Genomic DNA, 20,030 nt, shown 5'->3' with positions numbered 1-20,030 from the left:
TTACCCTCTCTCTGTCCACTCATCTGCACTTCTATTTATTTACTCATTTTGTTATCAATTTACTGACCTAAAAAAAAAAAAAAAAACAGACGGTGCTTACATTCATTTGAGGTGCAGCAGCTAACCGGTTCGAGAATAGAGGATGTAAACCTTTAAAGTCGAGTTACTTAAGCAATGTAAAAAATAAGTAAAAAATAGCAGCGAGATTGAGTAAAAACACAACAAAAGACACAGGCATCACGTAAAATATTTGAAGAGATTGTAATTTTGAGTTTTTGCATGAAGGGTTGAGGGAGGGAAAGAGAGAACACACACACACACACACACACACACACACACACACACACACACACACACACACACACACACACACACACACACACACACACACACACACACACACACACACACACACACACACACACACACACACACACACACACACACAGTTTTAACCTCGAATTTATACACATGTGCTTATCATTCACAACGTTCTTCATGCATATCCAAGACTGTCTTTTCTCCTCCTCCTCCTCCTCCTCCTCCTCCTCCTCCTCCTTCTCCTCCTCCTCCTCTTTCTCCTTATCCCTGACCTTATCGGAGGGAGCCACAGGAGGTCACCCAGCAAAGGTCGTGAGTGCCAAAGTGGTAGAGAGTGCCAAGACAAGGGCGTGTCTCCATCAAGTATTGTGTCTCTGTGAGGGTGTGTCTATTGATATACATACAAGCTTGCACAAACACTCATTAGCTGCTCTCCCGTTCCCCCCCACACACACACACACACACACACACACACACACACACACACACACACACACACACACACACACACACACACACACACACACACACACACACACACACACACACTACAACACAATCATGATATACTCAGATGTTTAAAATATGATCATTATTTTTCCTCCTCCCAACTATCACCATCATTATCATATCTATTCTATTACCAATGCTTTCATTATCATTATGTTAAGAGATAGTGCGTCGCCACCACCACCATCGCTACCACCACCACCACCACTACCATTCCGCTACCATCACCATCATCATCAGGAGACACTTCCGTTGATCGAGAGTGAAAGTAACTGAGTTCGGAGCATTTGTTTACTCTCTCTCTCTCTCTCTCTCTCTCTCTCTCTCTCTCTCTCTCTCTCTCTCTCTCTCTCTCTCTCTCTCTCTCTCTCTCTCTCTCTCTCTCTCTCTCTCTCTCTCTCTCTCTCTCTCTCTCTCTCTCTCTCTCTCTCTCTCTCTCTCTCTCTCTCTCTCTCTCTCTCTCTCTCTCTCTCTCGTTTTGATAGCGTAGTTCCTGTGGTTCACATAAACATCTTCTTGGATACAATTAAATTTATTACATTCCTTAACTCCTTTGTGATCCTTTGTATTCCTTCTCCTCCTCCTCCTCTTTAGCCCTCATCAGTCCTTGTCATATATTTCTTTTGTCACGCCTAACCAAGGAAGTCATCACTGGTATTTTAATTGCCTCACTCATGGCCAAAGGTTTCTGAGGCACGGAAGGGTGACTCGAGGACCGTCTAATGCCCAGCTAGGTAACTCCAGGATGACTCGCGCACACCAAAGGATGATGTACAGATTTAAAGGATGACTTATTCACCACGGGATGATTTAAGAACAGCATGACTTATTATTGACATATATTTTTCACAGTGAATGAATCGAGAACTAAAGGTTGACGCGGGAGAAGCTGAAGTGTGTATGAGTCAGTGTATGATTGACTCACTACTATCTAAGAGTCCCACGGTGTCTTCAGAACCACAATATGACTACCGAACCAGTGAATGTCTTAGGAACCACAGAATTAATCACGAACTAGTGGATGACATGAATCAGTAGATGACTCAATACAAAACCAGTCCTCTTACAAATCTTACAAATCCAGTATCACTTGAAATCTACTGAACGACTTAGGGGCCACTCCAAGACTTAAAGACCCTCCCTCGGTACGACTTAAGAACCACACTGAACCACCGGCTGACTCATGAAGCAAAGCAGGGGTGATGTATCTTGTACCTCACCATGACTTATTGAGAACCACACGTACTCACAGAACCTAGCGACCTAAATACTGACTTGAGTAATCCCGCAGGAGGAACCGCAGCATAAGATGAGTCAAAGGAAGTAAGCACTGTAAATAATAAAAAAAAAAAAGATTCGGGGATAACGTTAAATAAAAACCACTGGACGACTTTTCAGGAACCATATAGGATGAAGATGACTTGCAAGAAATGAACACATGAACCTCAATAAGATGACAAGTAAGCTGGTAGAGGATGACATGAGCCTCCAGATGATGACTTAAGGATAACTTACGAATGACTAAGAGGAGAAAAGAGGACGTCTGAAATAATGACACGACGAAACAGAATTGACATGAACACAAGATGATGACTACGTAGAAACAGGATGACTAGCCTAATGGAGCTCTATAGGACAAATGATGCACCAGACACACACACACACACACACACACACACACACACACACACACACACACACACACACTCACAGACAACAGCAGCTCCATCCAGTACAAACAGCTGCCTATCTCGTCACCCTAACAAGAAGCGGGTCGTGATAACGGTAGTGGAGAAAAAATGCTTTAAAGGCAAAAATACAACAATAATTAAGAATCACGGCTGTCCTGGTTAGCCTTCTTGCCCCTCCCTCCGCTCCTACACAGGGGAGGAGAAGGAGGAGGAGGAGGAGGAGGAGAAGAAGGAGGAGGAGAAGGAGGAGGAGGAGAAAGGGGAAAGAGAAGGGAGCAGACACATGCGTACTTTTGCACATACGTAATAGGTACACACACACACACACACACACACACACACACACACACACACACACACACACACACACACACACACACACACGATGAAGGCCTAACGCTACAAACAGGTATTAGGGCAAGCCGTGTCTGGGAGCCTTGATGAGAGTACGCCGACTAGATACCAGCTGGAGGGAGAAGGGACATGGGGAGGGAAGGAGGAGGAGGAGAAGGAGGAGGAGAAGGATGTGCCTCTGGTCGTGCTGGTGGTGTAGTGTCGACGAGTACGTAAGAGGTCGAAGAGGATAGGAATGAAGTCGAGAAGGAGGAGGAGGAGGAGGAGGAGGAGGAGGAGGAGCACGATGGAACAAGAAGAAGGAGGAGGAGGAGGAGGAGGATCCGAAAACACAAGGGACAGATGGAAAAAAAAAAGCAAGAAAAAGAAAAAAAAACTTACAGGTTACCAATGACGAGTGACGAACGAACGAGAGAGAGAGAGAGAGAGAGAGAGAGAGAGAGAGAGAGAGAGAGAGAGAGAGAGAGAGAGAGAGAGAGAGAGAGAGAGAGAGAGAGAGAGAGAAACAGAAACAGAGGACCCATAAACACTGATGACAAAAGAAGTAACACGCTGCTTCCTTCTGACTCATTACTACAGTGAGTACCTTGCCCTTTCTAACTCTTCCCTCACTCCTTCCCCTCCCTGCCTTCCTCCCTTCCTCCCTTCCTTCCCCAATCCTATCTTCTCCCCCTGCTTAGCCCCTCCCTCCCCACTTGATTCCTCCAAGGTGAACCAGTCCTCGGCGTCAGATTTGTCGGGCATTCCTGGGGCAGAGGGAAGGGCGAGGCACGGCGTGGGTTGGCGTGGGTATAGGGCAGGGAATGGAATGGATGGGATGGGTATGAGAAAGAGAGAGAGAGAGGGAGATGGGTGGGGGAATGATTAGGAAGGGGCAGGATGAAGAAGGGAACGTGGGAAAGGTATGGAGAGAAGAGAAGGGAATAGAAAAGAAGTGTGGTGGAGAATTGACAAGAGAAGGAGGGATGGGAGAAGCATGAGGAGGAGGAGGAGGAGGAGTAAAGGGGAAGTACCTGGGTAAAAAGGGTGGGTCGAGGCTGCCCCTTCTGTCTGCAGGGCGGTGAGTCTGTTCGTGGAGGTTGTGTCGGTAACACGTGACATGAATATTGGAGCAGGACGCGGCGCACCTTTCCTTCTTACGTTGCCGGACAATGACGCTGGCGACTAGTGATGCACTTAGCTCCAGGGGAAGCAGGATGTACAGAATGTTGGCTTTACTTGTGACGCAGATTATGAAGGATTTTTGTCAGGAATGTTTTCAAAGGGTTCAGAGATGACCAGCCGCTTATCATGAGTGGTTTTGATCCTAATGACAGTGCAAGATCCTTGTTAAACTACTACCATTAGGTTCATAAAGAAAAAATGTTCTTGAAAATCACAACAAAACTTTACCAGAGGCGACTCAAACTTGTGTAGGTAAAGCATCGAAAAAAAAAAAAAAGAATTATGGCTGCAGTTCTTTCGTTCTTATGGACAAGAGAGTAATGACTGAGAATAAACTTTTACATATTATCAAAGACTGTGATAGTTTAGGTTTACAGTGAACTTTATTCTGATGATGAGGACGCCGATTCCTGTTTAAGAGATAGTCTGCATTGTCCAGTAAAGAAGACTGCATATGAATACAAAAGATAAAGAAGCTTGGTGTTTAACTACTGCTTGGGACAGAATAGTGAGGCAGTGGAGGATGAACCAATGTAGCGCAGAAATTAATAAACTGTAGAAAGCATATAACACAGCAGTGGAGATATGAGTGCCGCAGAATACAAGGTGTTTTTAGTTCACTGTACATTAAAAAAAAATACCAAACCATGAAACAGCTGGGCCAGTGTAGCGCAGAATTTAATAAAGAAACTGTATAGGGTACATAACACAACATTGGAGACATGGATACCGCAGAATACGAGGCGTTTTTAGTGCACTTCACATTAAAAACTATCCCAAGCCATGAGACAGCACTAAGCACACACAGGAGACCTTAACATTAACAATACCTGGAATAACACAAAACATTTATAAGGAGACTTTCAGGACACGACCCGACCTGTTCCCCATCCCCTCTTTTTTTCCCTTCCATCGTCAGGTTCCTCCGGTTAACACAATGGAGCAAAACCGAAGACAGTAGTAAGTAGAAAGGGGCCGACACGGGGCACGGCACAGCACGGCCCACTCCGGCACTCGCTCCTTTTTGCGCATCGTCCGAAGTCACACAAACGATACTTTCACCTTCGCTTTTTTAACTGTAGAAGACTCACTTGACCTATCGATGAATCAGTGAATTAATTACTTTCATCAGTGTTTTTTTTTCTTTTTCTTTCAATTCCCTCTCTCAGACTCACACAATCTTAGCATATTCATCTATAACCTCGTCTGACTCTCTCCCTCTCTCCCTCTCCTTCTCTTTCTCTCTCTCTCTCTCGTTATCTCCTCCGCCACTGGCCAGAAATCTCAGCCACACACTTTCTTCTACGCATTCTTCTGAAGGTTCCTCTTTTCTTCCTTTTTTCTAGTGCCGGGCAGGTGTGGCATGACCTTCAAGTGACACGGACTAAGAAAGGACGAAGGACGAGGAGGAGGAGGAGGAGGAGGAGGAGGAGGAGGAGGAGGAGGGGAAAGGGAGAGTTGATTAGAGAGAGAGAGAGAGAGAGAAGAGAGAGAGAGAGAGAGAGAGAGAGAGAGAGAGAGAGAGAGAGAGAGAGAGAGAGAGAGAGAGACCTTTTAAGAACAGTATTCGTCACTCAGTCAGGTAGTTTTTCTCATTAGCGTTATTTAGAGAAGGTGATTGTCAGGTGGTGAGAGTGGTAGTGGTGGTGGAGTAGGGTGTTAGTTACAGTATGAAGCTTCATGGCCAAGCTTATTTGTTACCAGAGTGCGAGTTTTTCGTCTTAGCGTGACTCGAGCCGCTAAAATGTCAACATCTCTTTGCTGGTTAATAATTTTCCCCTCTCTCTCTCTCTCTCTCTCTCTCTCTCTCTTCCATTTTTTACTTTAAATTTCCTCATAAACACACATTTACTTCCTTCATCATTTAACCCTCATCCATTTCCTTCCTTTCTGCTCCTAAATTTTTTCCAACATTCGGTAAACTTCCAACAAAACTTAAGCAACACAAAAGCAAGTCAGACAAGGGGCGACTTTAACAAGAAAAACATAAAAGTGACACAAGAATACATTATGTCCCAGACGCGAGAGAAGGTTACAAGTACACTGAATAACCGGTGTATGTAAGCAACCTCTCACTCTCACTCTCACTCCATTCTTTTCCGCGTATTCAGAGTCCCTCCCTCACTTCCTCCCTCCCTTCCACCGGTTCCTTCTCCTCATGATCTCCTTCGCCTTCATTCCTTCCCCTCCGATTTCCGCCTTAGTGGGACGAGCATTCACACATTCATAATTGCAACAAAGACGTCAACAGTTACGGTAATCAGGGAAAAAACAGTCACGGAGGAAAAACAACGCTATGCAGGAAGAGGTGGAGGAGAGTAGGTGAAGGTGGAGGAGGAGACAGAAGAGGTGGTGATGAAGGTGTGGGAAATGTGAGGTGAGGAAACACAAAGGAGGAGCAAACATATTGAGTCTCATGAGGGGGTTGTTAGATGGAATCGAGAGAGAGAGAGAGAGAGAGAGAGAGAGAGAGAGAGAGAGAGAGAGAGAGAGAGAGAGAGAGAGTCGCGTGGGAGGGTGGTGGGGTATGTTGTGTTAGCGAACTCTAATGAAAGGTCACCCCTTAACCCTCAACCTTACCTACATTTCACCCCTCTCCCTCTTCCCTCAACCCTTTTAGGCGTCTTTCTTCCTCCATCCACCTTCCTCCTTATCGCCATTCCTCCCATACCACCCTAACTCTTTTCTCTCCCTCCTTTACCTTTCCCCTTCTTAAATTTCCCTAATCCTGACAGCTCCTCATTTATCCTCCTCATCCCAACCTCATCCCAACCTTTCCTCTTCTCACATAACGTTATCCGTCCCTCATCTTCTTCCTTGTCTCTCCTTATCTCTCCATCATCTTAACCGTCGCTCTTTTGCATCTCTCATTCATCTCTGTGTTCCTTCCTCAGTGTTAGTATTCTTTCTCTTGTTGTCCTCCTCCGCCTAGATGTCCCGCCCTCACATTCGCCTTATCTTCGTCCTTGAGTCCCGCCCTTCCTTCCTCCCCGTTGCCCAATGCCTCTGACCCACGACTTCACCCTCACCTTTTCACGCTGGCCATGCAGGTTGTTAAGATTAAGATTGTTAGCATAAGAGCATTAAGGAACCGATCATTACACGCTTCCTGGAGAGCCGGTTACATACTTTAGTCTCTGTGGCGTATTTTTTTTTTTTTTTTGGTATTATTCCAGTGTTTCATTACATTCCACTAGGTGTTTTATTACCCACCTCATGAGATAGAGCTCCTCATTACGAGTATTTTGAATCCCATATTTATAAGGCGCAACTTATTTATAATGGCGATACCGAATTTAAAAGATTTAATCGTATTTTTGGCGGTTAGGTTAGGTTAGGTTAGGTTAGGTTGGGTTGGGTTGGGTTAGGTTAGGTTAGGTTAGGTTAGGTTAGGTTAGGTTGGGTTGGGTTGGGTTAGGTTAGGTTAGGTTAGGTTGGGTTGGGTTTGATTGGGTTAGGTTAGGTTAGGTTAGGTTGGGTTTGGGTTAGGTTAGGTTAGGTTGGGTTAGGTTAGGTTAGGTTAGGTTAGGTTAGGTTTGGGTTAGGTTAGGTAGGGTTGGGTTAGGTTAGATTGGGTTGAGTTAGGTTAGGTTAGGTTAGGTTAAGTTGGGTTAGGTTAGGTTGGGTTAGGTTAGGTTAGGTTAGGTTTGGGTTAGGTTAGGTAGGATTGGGTTAGGTTAGATTGGGTTGAGTTAGGTTAGGTTAGGTTAGGTTAAGTTGGGTTAGGTTAGGTTGGGTTAGGTTAGGTTAGGTTGGGTTGGGTTGGGTTAGGTTTGGGTTAGGTTAGATTGGGTTGAGTTAGGTTAGGTTAGGTTAGGTTAAGTTGGGTTAGGTTAGGTTAGGTTAGGTTTGGGGGGTGATAAAAAAAAACTGGGTGATTTGCGCCAAAAACAAGTGGTAAATTAATTAAAAGCAAGCCGAAATCTACCAGAAAAAAATTGTTTCGTCTAGAAAAGAGAATGTGGTGAAACTCTGGAAATTTACCTTTTTTTTCTATCAGTTTTGTTTAATGCTCTTTTCCATCCCGGTATTACTATAGTTTCCTTCCTCCTCAGCATATGAGCCAGCAGCAGTGGCACAGCAGGGGAGGGAAGCTCGGTGGGGCAATGAAGAGGATTCATGGCGACATATGACGGACAGTACATCATTCCGCTCCGCCACCTGTGAACGCCGGCCCGCCTCCGTCCCCTGGCTCTGCCGCCACTCTTTCGCAAACAAGATGTGTGTGTGTGTGTGTGTGTGTGTGAGAGAGAGAGAGAGAGAGAGAGAGAGAGAGAGAGAGAGAGAGAGAGAGAGAGAGAGAGAGAGAGAGAGAGAGAGAGAGAGAGAGAGAGAGACTGTTTTATATATATATATATATATATATATATATATATATATATATATATATATATATATATATATATATATATATAAACACACACACACACACACACACACACACACACACACACACACACACACACACACACACACACACACACACACACACACACACACACATAAATGATCGCAAAAAAAAAGTCGAATAGGAAAGTGTGTTGCAAAAGAGGGAGTTTAATTAAGAAACGATGAACTGCTTAATTTATATGGATGTTAATGTGTGTGTGTGTGTGTGTGTGTGTGTGTGTTACTTCATTAGCTGTACTCACCCAGGAGAAGGAAGATGGGGAGGAGGAGAAGGGGGTGGATGAGTGTCTTTGGCCGCCTCATCTCGCGGCGTGGCTGGGCTCAGGCTGCCTGCAGGCACCCTCGCCAGTAACACATGCTAACACGTTCCTCGGAGACACACTCACACTCGCCACGCCCTGATAAATCCAAACGGCTTCCTGATGCTATTCTAGGGCGGTGTGTCGTCGGCGGGCGGGGCGCTGGTCACTGGTCACTGGACACACAGATATGTACTTTCACTGTTCTCAAGTCAATCTCCTCGGCACCTAATGAGCTGTAATGAAAACTGGTTGATGGTGTGTCGGCCAGGAGAGATCCTATCACGCCTCGGAATGCTCTTCAGGAGAGGCGCGGTGAGCTCCGAGGGCACAGCAGTGGTGTTGTGGAGGTGTCCGGCACCAACGCAGCTCTAGACGCAACTTACGCCTCAGCTTTCCCACGAGGCATTCCTTTGACACATTGCCTCACCATCGTGAATATGTGGACAGTCCGTCTGAGCGTTACCGAGCTAGTCTAATGCAATCTTCGTACCGGTTGTGGGAACACTGGCCGCCTAGGAGTGACGGGGGGAGTAGGAGGGGGAAGTGCCTCGGGTCTTTTTGATAATCCAATCCCACAAGTCTGAGAGGTCATTCACCTACGATCAGGATTGGGAGGACAACTCCACACCAAACTTTTACATCAGTCTTGGTTTGTGTGTCACCGCCCTCCTCCATCTCCGCCAACAACAATAATAACGATAAAAGTAAAAGGCAAAGTTGCTTCACCACCACCTGACGTAATAACAAATCCAATATATTCCGACGGAACCACAGAACTGGCGACCTGCTCCGCCCCGTGTACCAGCGCTGCCTTGCAGGCTCGCTGGGGGCAAGGTCACCCTCCCCGTCCTGCCTCGCTTCGCCTTGCCCCGCCCCGCACTGCCCCGCCCCGCCCCAGCCCACAACCTGGCATTTCTGAGACATCGCTCTTGCCCTCCCTCCTTACACAACCTGTTACCAAGTATCAAACACACACACACACACACACACACACACACACACACACACACACACACACACACACACACACACACACACATTCACCGCGTAGTGTAGTGCTTAGCACGCTCGACTCACAAACGAGAGGAAGCGGCGAGGCAAATGGGCAAACCTCTTAATGTGTGGCCTCTATTCAGTAAATAGGTACGGGATGTAACTCGAGGGGTTGTGGCCTCGCTTTCCCGGTGTGTGGAGTGTGTTGTGGTCTCAGTCCTACCCGAAGATCGGTCTATGAGCTCTGAGCTCGCTCCGTAATGGGAAAGACTGGCTGGGTGACCAGCAGACGACCGAGGTGAATTACACACACACACACACACACACACACACACACACACACACACACACACACACACACACACACACACACACACACACTACACTTCCCCAGCACACCATAAAATAATTTCATATCAGGCAGGTCTTTATATAACCCTAGCGCCTCACGACAGCCGCACCTTGTCATTTGTCATCATACAAGTAATCACCATTAGTCCCCACGCAGCGCCTTGGCCTCGGGAACTCACACCGCGCTGCCCTTTGTCCCGCACGTCTTGGTCCTGCGCCATTAACCCACCACTTCCCATCAAGCACACCCTTCAAGCGCCATACACGTCTCAAAACACTCACGCTTTGTCTGTATTCAGTAAACAAAACTATATCTAACTAATGTTGAATAAAAGGTTGCTTATCCTTGGCATTACCTCTCCTCCTCCTCCTCCTCCTCCTCGTCCTCCTTCTTCTTCAAACACCCCCAGTTTCTCTGTGATTAAGACTATCCAATAAGTTAAAATTAAATATGAATAAGTGTTTCGGAAATAGGAATAAGTGTTTCAGGTTATGTGTACACGCCAAGCCTCTTAACATGAGCCATTTAAGAACACTCCAACACCCACACCTACCTACCCACACACACACACACACACACACACACACACACACACACACACACACAATATTCGCATAAACTTTCTTCAACATTTCTAAAAAGCGCTCTTGTGAAAACTTCTGGCTGCCCTTCAATGCCAACCCGGTGACCTATGACAGTGCCCCCAGTCACGTGCCAGGTCACTCTTTCTCTCCATCAGTACGACAAGAATTCCTTTCCGCGGCAATGGCGACAAAGATGAGTGAACGGAGGGTAGATGTGGGATTGAAGAGCCTGTCCCTTTGTCACCGTCATTCCAGTCCACCTTCATCACAAAGTCACTCTGCCTCTTACTGCCCTCACAACTCCTCCACTTTACAGTACCGCGTCCACCACTTCTCACTGTCTTTTCTCCACTTCACAGTTCTGCCACCTTCTACTTCTCACTGTCCTTTCTCCACTCCACTTCACAGTACCGCTTGCCTCCACCTCTCACTGTCCCCTCTCACCACTTCACAGTACCGCGCCTCCACCTGTCACTGCTCACTGTCTCTCCGCGTTGAAATCACTGTCGCTCTCAGCATCATTTCACGGAACTGTCTAGCGTAGAAAGGCCTCGCTTCACCCTCGGAGCTGCACCACGCCTGCGCAACACACAACACATGCCCACCACGCCGCTCGCTGCAACGCACCTCTCGGGTCGCGCGTCTCTGGGAGAATGGATGCTGGGCGGCGGTCACCTGGGTTTATATACTTACGAGGAGTGTGACGTCACGGCCCCCTGACCACGAGGCATCCGGCTGGCGTTAATCATGTTGACTCGGAAGCCTTTTTTCAAGCTTCTCTAGGACTACGCGGAGTATGTGAACCATGTTAGACTCTTAAAAACAGACTTCCCAAGGTCATTACGGGCCAGGAAATGCTTAGGCTACCTATTGTTGTTGTGTGTGAGCGTTAAAGAATGTCCACCAATTACCACACGTTAATCTTCCTGCCGTGGCGTCGCTCTTCTCTTGGTGTTCTTAGCTTGTTAACCTCTGGGGACTTGCCTTCGTCTTCTGCGCTTTTCGTGAGATGCGTTAATTAGGTTGTACTGGTAAATGAAACAGTGTGGGAATAGGTTCTGTATTTTTTTATTAGTGTCTAAGGGAATAGATGTGTGTGTGTGTGTGTGTGTTTGATGTCTCTGACGAGACAGCCAGACGTTACCCTACGGAACGAGCTCAGAGCTCATTATTTCCAATCTCCGGATAGGTCTGAGACCAGGCACACACCACACACCGGGACAACAAGGTCACAACTCCTCGATTTACATCCCGTACCTACTCACTGCTAGGTGAACAGGGGCACACAAAGGAGACACACCAAATATCTCCACCCGGCTGTGTGTGTGTGTGTGTGTGTGTGTGTGTGTGTGTGTGTGTGTGTGTGTGTGTGTGTGTGTGTGTGTGTGTGTGTGTGTGTGTGTGTGTGTGAATGTATGTTTCTATCTGTCACCGTGTCGCTATGCCCTCATTAGTCGCTACAATGAAGAATATGATTACTACTTTCACACACACACACACACACACACACACACACACACACACACACACACACACACACACACACACACACACACACACACACACACACACACACACTACATGTCCTTGCGTGCGTCAAACTTGGTGAGCACGTAAATGGCATCTTGTGGATTGGTACCGAACACTCTTTTCATCACCATGTTTCGCTCCAGAAAGTAGCCGGCGATGTCATTGCTGATATCCCCTCCGTTGGCCGACACCACGAGCATCTAAAAGGAGTAGAGAAAGAGAGAGAGAGAGATGGAGAGGTGCATGTGGGAGATGAGACGGGGGCAGTAAGGGAGGCGGTGATGAGAAGAAGAAAGAGAGAGATGAGAAGGAGAAAGGGGAGGATGAGAAAGAGAGAGAGAGAGAGAGAGAGAGAGAGAGAGAGAGAGAGAGAGAGAGAGAGAGAGAGAGAGAGAGAGAGAGAGAGAGAGAGAGAGAGAGAGAAGTGTGAAGGAGAGCGTGAGTAGGAGGAGATGGAAGGAAGGAAAAGATGAAAGGTGAAAGGGGGTAAGAATAGAAAGAGAAAGGGAGAATAGGAGAAAGGGAACGATTGGAAATATGGAACGTGTGTATGTGTGTGTGTGTGTGTGTGTGTGTGTGTGTGTGTGTGTGTGTGTGTGTGTGTGTGTGTGTGTGTGTGTGTGTGTGTGTGAAACGGATGTGTGTACAGCCATACCAATAGACAGATAAGAACGCAAGATATAAATGAAAAAAAGGACACATTTAAAAAGAAGAAAAGGAAAAGGAGAGGAGGTCAGGGACAGAACATTTGAGAAAGAGATCAAGGAGATGATTGTTTGGAGGAAAAACGTTGGCAAAATCAAGGTCAGGAAGGATAGTGGATGAGAGAGAGAGAGAGAGAGAGAGAGAGAGAGAGAGAGAGAGAGAGAGAGAGAGAGAGAGAGAGAGAGAAATAATAAGAAAACTAATCACCATACTTCTCACCTCAATCTCCGGCACTTCGTCAAGCTTGGTGTTGAGGAGAAGGTCCAGGTCTGTGCCACTCATGTCCAGCACCATCAGGTCAATGGTGGAGGTGAGGCCGCCAGCGTAGATGAGGTTCTCGAGCGGCACGCACTGAACCTCCACCACCTCATGCGTATTCTTCGCTAACGTTACCTATAAAAACCGTATAGGAGTGAGTTTGTTAGTTTATCAGTTAGTTGAGAGAGATAGTTTTTTTGTCTGAAGTCTTTTTATTCAGTTCATTGAGGAATAAGGTTAAGTTGACTTCTGAACCCTAACAATAGTGCGAAGAGCAATCACCTTTGCTCCATGTTCCCCGTTTTCTGTTAGGCATAGAAATCTTGAATATACATTGACGATATATTTTCAGACTAGTCCTAGATTTCGTGTTCATCTCCCTCCTCTTTTATTTGATATTTTACAGCATCGCAATGATTTCTCAAAGTTTTTATTTTTTTTATCTCTTATCACAATGACCCCACACCATTCATAATCTCATAATCATGTATTTATATTAACTTACGCCAGTCGTCCACCTCACCTTGTCCCACAGAACCTCTAGTTTGGTCTTGCCCATCTCAGCCACCGCCTCCTCCTCGGTAGCGTCCTCCATCACCTTCGGGTAGGCCAATTTCATCTGCAAGAATTTTAGCGGGACCATTAGACCAAAGGTTCAGTAAAACGTGTAATACAGAAAGAAGCTGTGTGTCTTTAATCAGAAACTTTGAGGCAGAGCGTCCACTCACCTTAGCGGGATAGGAGTAAGGTGACACACACAGACGAGCAGCTGACGCTTTGCGCGCCTTCTTCAGCAACTTCTTATAAAGACCTGGATGGGGTTCCACTAAGAGACCAGACCACCCTAAGTCCCTCTCGAGGGGCAGAGTGATGGAGCGGTATTCGCCGTCACCCGTCCCGAGCTCCAGGAACACCCCGCCCCTCTGTCCCGGGTAGTCAGAGTTAATGTGCGTCTCCTTTCACAACTCTCACACAGCAAACCATAGCAGTCAGCGTCTCACACACGCAACACTACACAACACAGTGTCTCCATAATCCAGAGCATCTCTCAACATAAAGCAACCACTTTGCCAATCAAAATATAGAAATGATAAAGGAAATCTAATATCCATATCAAAATGCCACGTTCTAACTTCTTATTAGAGATCTGAACGCCCTACAAGATTCGTTGACAATTTTATTGTCCCTGACACCGCTCAAGGTCATGCGCTATGTATACCAACTGAATTTTTTTTTTTATGATTTTCTATTATTTATAATCTTATTTCAAGGCCAAATTACTCGTTTTCCTGCTCACTCACCAACCTTGAACATCCGATTCCTCACAGGTTCTCAAGATCACTGCAGAGTTGATAAATACAATTTGGAAACGAAATTTTTGAACTGAGTTTTGTGGTAGAAATAAATAACAAGATGAATCAAATAATTGCTCCAATCACCAAAAAACAAGGTACAACGGATGTTCGCTTATATCACAAGTAAAGATTATTATTGCGTGCTTGATAATTAGTATTACACAATTTTTTTGTCTTGAGATAGAAAGATGGGCACTTGAAGGAAAGACAACCTTCTCTGATAAACCATGACTCACGCAGCAGAGGAACAAGTGCGTGCCTCACCTTGTCTTTGAAGTGCGTTTTGATGAACGCCACCAGTTCCTTGACGGTCTGGGTCATGCCGTCTTGGCCTGAGAGGCGGTACTCAACGGAGGCAGGGGGCGTGAAGTAGTTGGACTGCAGGTAGTTAGCCATTGCCTTGTTGTTGAACGCCGGCGGCCCCTCCATGAATTTGGCCAAGCATACTGGGAGGGCATGAGAAGGTACATGTGGAGTGCAGACACTGAAGATGTTTTATGAGGAGTAATTTTTTGAGCAGCAGCGACTCCTTATCGTCCTCTTTGTTCTCATATGATTATTTTATTATTGTTTTCACCAGTACTATTATTGCTTCTATTGATTTTATTTTATTGTTATTGTGTGTGTGTGTGTGTGTGTGTGTGTGTGTGTGTGTGTGTGTGTGTGTGTGTGTGTGTGTGTGTGTGTGTGTGTGTGTGTTACCTTGCTTGGTGCATACGCTGCTGGGGGGGCCAAGAAGGGTCGCAGACAGCTGTAGTATCACCAGCACACCGAACACGGCCAAAAGGGCGACCAGACAGACACTCACGCATCTGTGATGGATACAGGTTTGTACACCCATGATGCTGGTGCCGCTACAAAAACAACAACAACAAAAGCAACAACAACAACAACAATAACTACTACTACTACTACTACTAGTACTACTGATAATAATGATAATAATACAGATAATAATAATAATAATAATAATAATAATAATAATAATAATGATAAAAACAGTAATAATAATAATAATAATGATGATGACAGTGATGATGATGAAGCTGACGATGACAATTTCACTTAACATTTTACAACCACGCAATAATTTTTCAAGGTTTTTATGTCTTTTGTCTCTTTTATCACAATGGCCTCGATATTTTGTGCTGCATTATAGTACGCTAATTATTTTGGGTGGGTGTGTGTGTAATCTGAGTGTCCTGCGGTTAATTAGAATGACTGAGAAAGCAAAAAAAAAAAAAAAAGGAAAAAAAAAGTGTCATTAAGGTGATTTGAAGTAGCTTTAAAGAGATGTCGGTTGTAATGGTCCTTAATTAGATAGCTGAGAGCCGAGTCAGATTTACGTACCATTCATATTATACAGTCTGCAATGTATTTCTTATGATTCAATGTCCTAATCGTCCATTTTCCGGGTTAGAGAAAACACACACACACACACACACACACACACACACACACACACACACACACACACACACACACACACACACACACACACACACACACACACACACAATCAATTTAAAAGTTCATGTGTCGTTCGTCTACGTGCAACTACCATACCTGTTGTAACAGACGTAATACTTTTTTCCAGCATCACTGTTGAAAGCCCGCCACACCTTACTGGCTCACCCTTTAACTCCTATGGCTGTGCTCTGCTAACATTCAAAACAATGGATGAAAAAAATGATAGATAAAAATTAAAGAGAAAAAAAAAACTGCTGGCTTGGAGAGAGAGAGAGAGAGAGAGAGAGAGAGAGAGAGAGAGAGAGAGAGAGAGAGAGAGAGTGTTTAACGACGAATCAACTTTTCATAGGCTGTACAGAATTACCCAACTGAATATCATGCAAAAAATAAGTTTCTATAAAAGCAGTTCGTGGTTATCGAAAGAAAACCAGTAAGAATGAAAAGGTTAGCGGTCCACCATACAATGCAATTCAATCTTCACTACAACTCACCTGTTAATGCCGCTTTTATCCAGTCCCATGTTTCTAGCGCCGCGATGCACCGAGGAGTGGCGGTCGAATCTCGCAGTGTTTTTCCTGGTTCTCTACGTCCTCCCGCGTGGCTTGCCTGCCCGGGGCGCCGAACACAACCTGCCTGCGTCACCGTCCGCCACTTCTTCCTCCTCCTTCTCCTCCGTCAGGTTATGGAATGCTCTACTGAACTTTATAGGTGATTTTTTTTTTCTTTTAGATGGCTGTTTTAGAAGCGGATTGCAAGCATTCATTTATTTTATTTCATTTGCTTGTATTTTTGTGGGCGTGAGGATGAGTATTTAGTAATTAGTTAGTTGGTTAGTTAGTTGAGAGAGAGAGAGAGAGAGAGAGAGAGAGAGAGAGAGAGAGAGAGAGAGAGATTCCATATTTCACTCTTGCTTCAGTCCAAACTATATGTACACAGGTATTTTCGTTTGCATTTCTTAATTTTTCATCTTTTTCCTCCTAATATTACTCAACTTATGCTCTATTTACGTGCATTATCATCCTTAATTTTATGATTCTAGAACGCACCAGGTCTTTTCAGGTTTCTTTACTACGTGTCACAAGGATACACTTCGCTAAACTCTCATTCACTCAATTTTTCCTGTAAGAGTTAGCACCTACGAGTACAGGACCAGTGATACGTCACAAGAACCTTAGTCTCTCTCTCTCTCTCTCTCTCTCTCTCTCTCTCTCTCTCTCTTGAAACTACTTGTTCTCAACCTGAGGCTCGCAAATCCCCAGTTCACAAGATTTCCAGGAGTACTTAATCCAATAATATATTTTGCAGTACCATTGCGTATAACGTTAGTGTCAGTCACTATATTAACATTCCAGGGGCACTTACGTAGACGGCTGATCTAATAGTATCCTTTGTAGTAAGTGCCATTGCATATTGAGTTAATGTCAGGCATTAAATTAACATTCTTTTCGATGTCGGATTACTGGGCCGGGGTTCGGGTAGATGGTCTTATAACTTATGGGGTTCTTAACGAGAAAAAAAGGTTGAGAACCCCTGATCCCTGAATGACTGACTAAGGGATGCATTCTTTTCATACTCAACTTGTCCTTTCTTGTGGTCTTTGTTAATTACTAAATTAATAAATGAAAGAAGGAATTAAATTGGAAAAACCACGACAGAAATGTTAAAGTTTTGGCAATTTTTTATGTAAACTTTTGCAGTATTTAAAAAAAATCTTGAAAGTTATGAAAAGACTTTTTAAGGCGCTGATTTTGAAACGCTGTGCTTTCATAAAAGCTATTTTCAAAGGCCACAGACGATTAATCCGGTTTTTATGAGTTCTATTCTATTTTTTCCTTTCGTGATACAGAATCCTTGGCAAATTATCACATGATTCTTGAAAGTACCCTTGAAAACTCAATAAATTTCACTAAGGCCTTCATGAAGTTCAGTGATAGAGATTGAATTATCATTGTTACTACTATTATTATCATTGTTATTATTATTATTATTATTATTATTATTATTAATATTATTATTATTATTATTATTATTATTATTATTATTATGTTATTGTTGTTATTATTGTTTTTGTTGTTATTATTATTGCTATTTTGTTGTTGTTTTATAGATTTTTTTTTTTTCTTGTTTAGTGTTCCAATAATAAGAAATTGTAGCTCTCGCTTGACCTGTTTTGATGTCGCTAAGAGAGCCAAGCTGCACACGAAAGTAATCTATAGTAAAGTAATCCCAAACTTATGGTATCATGACGTAAGTGGAAGGATGTGGTCCATATTAGTAGTTCACATTGTAGTGTTGGGCAATGGAGTTTTTTATTCCATTTCCCTGGCTGCCGGTTCTGCCATCTGTGTGTGATTGCCGGAAATGACGAAGAGACTGTGAAGGTCAAGCTAATGCCATCCTTGAGTGAAATTCAAGCGTCAGATGAGTATAAGGTGATGTGTGATGCGGGATTGGCTACGGGCAAGACATCAAACAGTATCCTGCAAATTTGTAAATGAGATGACTGTACTTATTTATAATATTATGTCTTCTGTCTCATTCTTTGCTGCGTGTTGTGGATCTTGGTACCACCACTTTGCCCACAGCGCCTATCATTGTTTAAAAATAGTGTGTTTTTTAACTTAAACACTTTCCACTCACAGTAAATACTTGGTGATGAGTTACCTTAGAGAACAAACAACGTTTTAGCCACTTCAATACTGGGACACATTTTTACCATGAGATTTGTGTAAGATTAGACCACTTTATTGACATTAGCAAGGGTCTATGGAGGTTAGAAAATTAATGGCTACAGTCTTCACCATTTTAATCCTCAATATAAGTTTCAGAAGCTGTTTAAAACGACCAAATAGTAAGTAGAATGAATATGAAAACGCCCCATGGTACTGAAGGGGTTAAAAGTGTTAAGTTAGTGCTGTAAGTTTCTAGTCCATTCAAGTGACATCTGAGAACAGGGCAAGGCACCGGTCTGAGCACGGTGAGCAGTGAAAAGTGAACAGTGAACGGATCCTGCAAACTAGAACCAAACACTACAAGCCACCTCTTAGGAAACCACGTGTCATCTAAACCACTTAGTTTGAATACTTATTGTATTATTATGTTGTTCTTTATCTTTTGTAACACTCGAATCGAAAAATAAAGTTCTACTGAAATATTATTAAAGTCTATGTATTAAAATATAACCCGTTTAGACTATACGTACATTTGAATGCATAAAAAAAAAAAAACTTGTTGCACAAAACTTAATAGAAAGTGAAGAAAAAGCTATATATTGTGTCTTTCTTACGAAATGTTGTAGCATCACGTACTTGTTACATTGGCATAGGCCCAGCAGACTGTGACCCAGAGACCTGCTGAGAGAGAGAGAGAGAGAGAGAGAGAGAGAGAGAGAGAGAGAGAGAGAGAGAGAGAGAGAGAGAGAGAGAGAGAGAGAGTCTATAATGATATATTCCTTTTTTTTCTGCCCTCCCCCCTCCTATCTTCCAACCCTTGCACTTCCCGTTGATTCCTTCTAGCTCTCTCCGTGACTGCTGCATTAAGTGTCGTCTCACCTTGTCGAGTGATTCACTGCTGTCAGGAATGCTTTGCTGACGTCATATTGCCCTCTTTATGTCAAGAAATGCCACTGTTCCTGTATTATACACTACATACAGTATTAGGATAATGATGAATTTCCTTATAGCTACACTGCGAACATTCCCTGTGATATCTTACGTACCAGAAAATGTAATAAATGGAAAAAAAATAAGTGGAGTGGTTCTGAAGCCGTGCCGTTTCTTAAGTATGGTGCATATTACCTTCTCCTCAATATTGTTCATGAAAAATAAAATAAAATAAATCACTGCCCTCACCACAGCTCATCAGGGCCAGCAAGATTCCTGGTTAGAAAATTATACCTTGCACTTGATGGACTAGTGTCTTTCCTGCTGAAGCTTCAATTAAACTCTTATTTTACTTCTTGTTACTTCCTTGTATTTGTCTTATCTAAGAATTTGGAAGTGTGTGTGTGTGTGTGTGTGTGTGTGTGTGTG

At 44.1% G+C, this 20,030-nt stretch overlaps 2 protein-coding genes across 2 annotated transcripts in view; both read right to left on the bottom strand.

The window, feature by feature from the left end:
• The window catches only part of LOC123517509 (mucin-17-like), a 46,893-nt gene extending 35,563 nt beyond the window's left edge, over window positions 1-11,330 (bottom strand). Inside the window, exons 1-2 of the mRNA XM_045277643.1 lie at window positions 11,309-11,330; window positions 8,693-8,985 (exon numbers count right to left, since the gene is read on the bottom strand). Coding sequence (XP_045133578.1) covers window positions 8,693-8,753 — 61 coding nt within the window. The 5' untranslated portion in view covers window positions 8,754-8,985; window positions 11,309-11,330. The remainder of the gene's footprint in view (window positions 1-8,692; window positions 8,986-11,308) is intronic.
• A 691-nt stretch (window positions 11,331-12,021) lies between these two features.
• On the bottom strand, window positions 12,022-16,644 carry LOC123517563. The gene is made up of 7 exons (XM_045277787.1): window positions 16,491-16,644; window positions 15,232-15,341; window positions 14,794-14,975; window positions 13,903-14,097; window positions 13,698-13,793; window positions 13,136-13,309; window positions 12,022-12,411 (listed from the first exon to the last, which is right to left on the bottom strand). Exons 1-7 carry the CDS (start codon window positions 16,517-16,519, stop codon window positions 12,259-12,261), a joined length of 939 nt encoding a protein of 312 aa, XP_045133722.1. The 5' UTR covers window positions 16,520-16,644; the 3' UTR covers window positions 12,022-12,258.
• Window positions 16,645-20,030: the final 3,386 nt, after the last annotated feature.

The sequence above is a fragment of the Portunus trituberculatus genome, chromosome 42 (assembly GCF_017591435.1).
Source record: "Portunus trituberculatus isolate SZX2019 chromosome 42, ASM1759143v1, whole genome shotgun sequence".
Taxonomy (NCBI): Eukaryota; Metazoa; Arthropoda; class Malacostraca; order Decapoda; family Portunidae; genus Portunus; species Portunus trituberculatus.
Note: the sequence above shows the minus strand (reverse complement) of the source record. Positions and strands in the feature narration are given on the sequence as shown.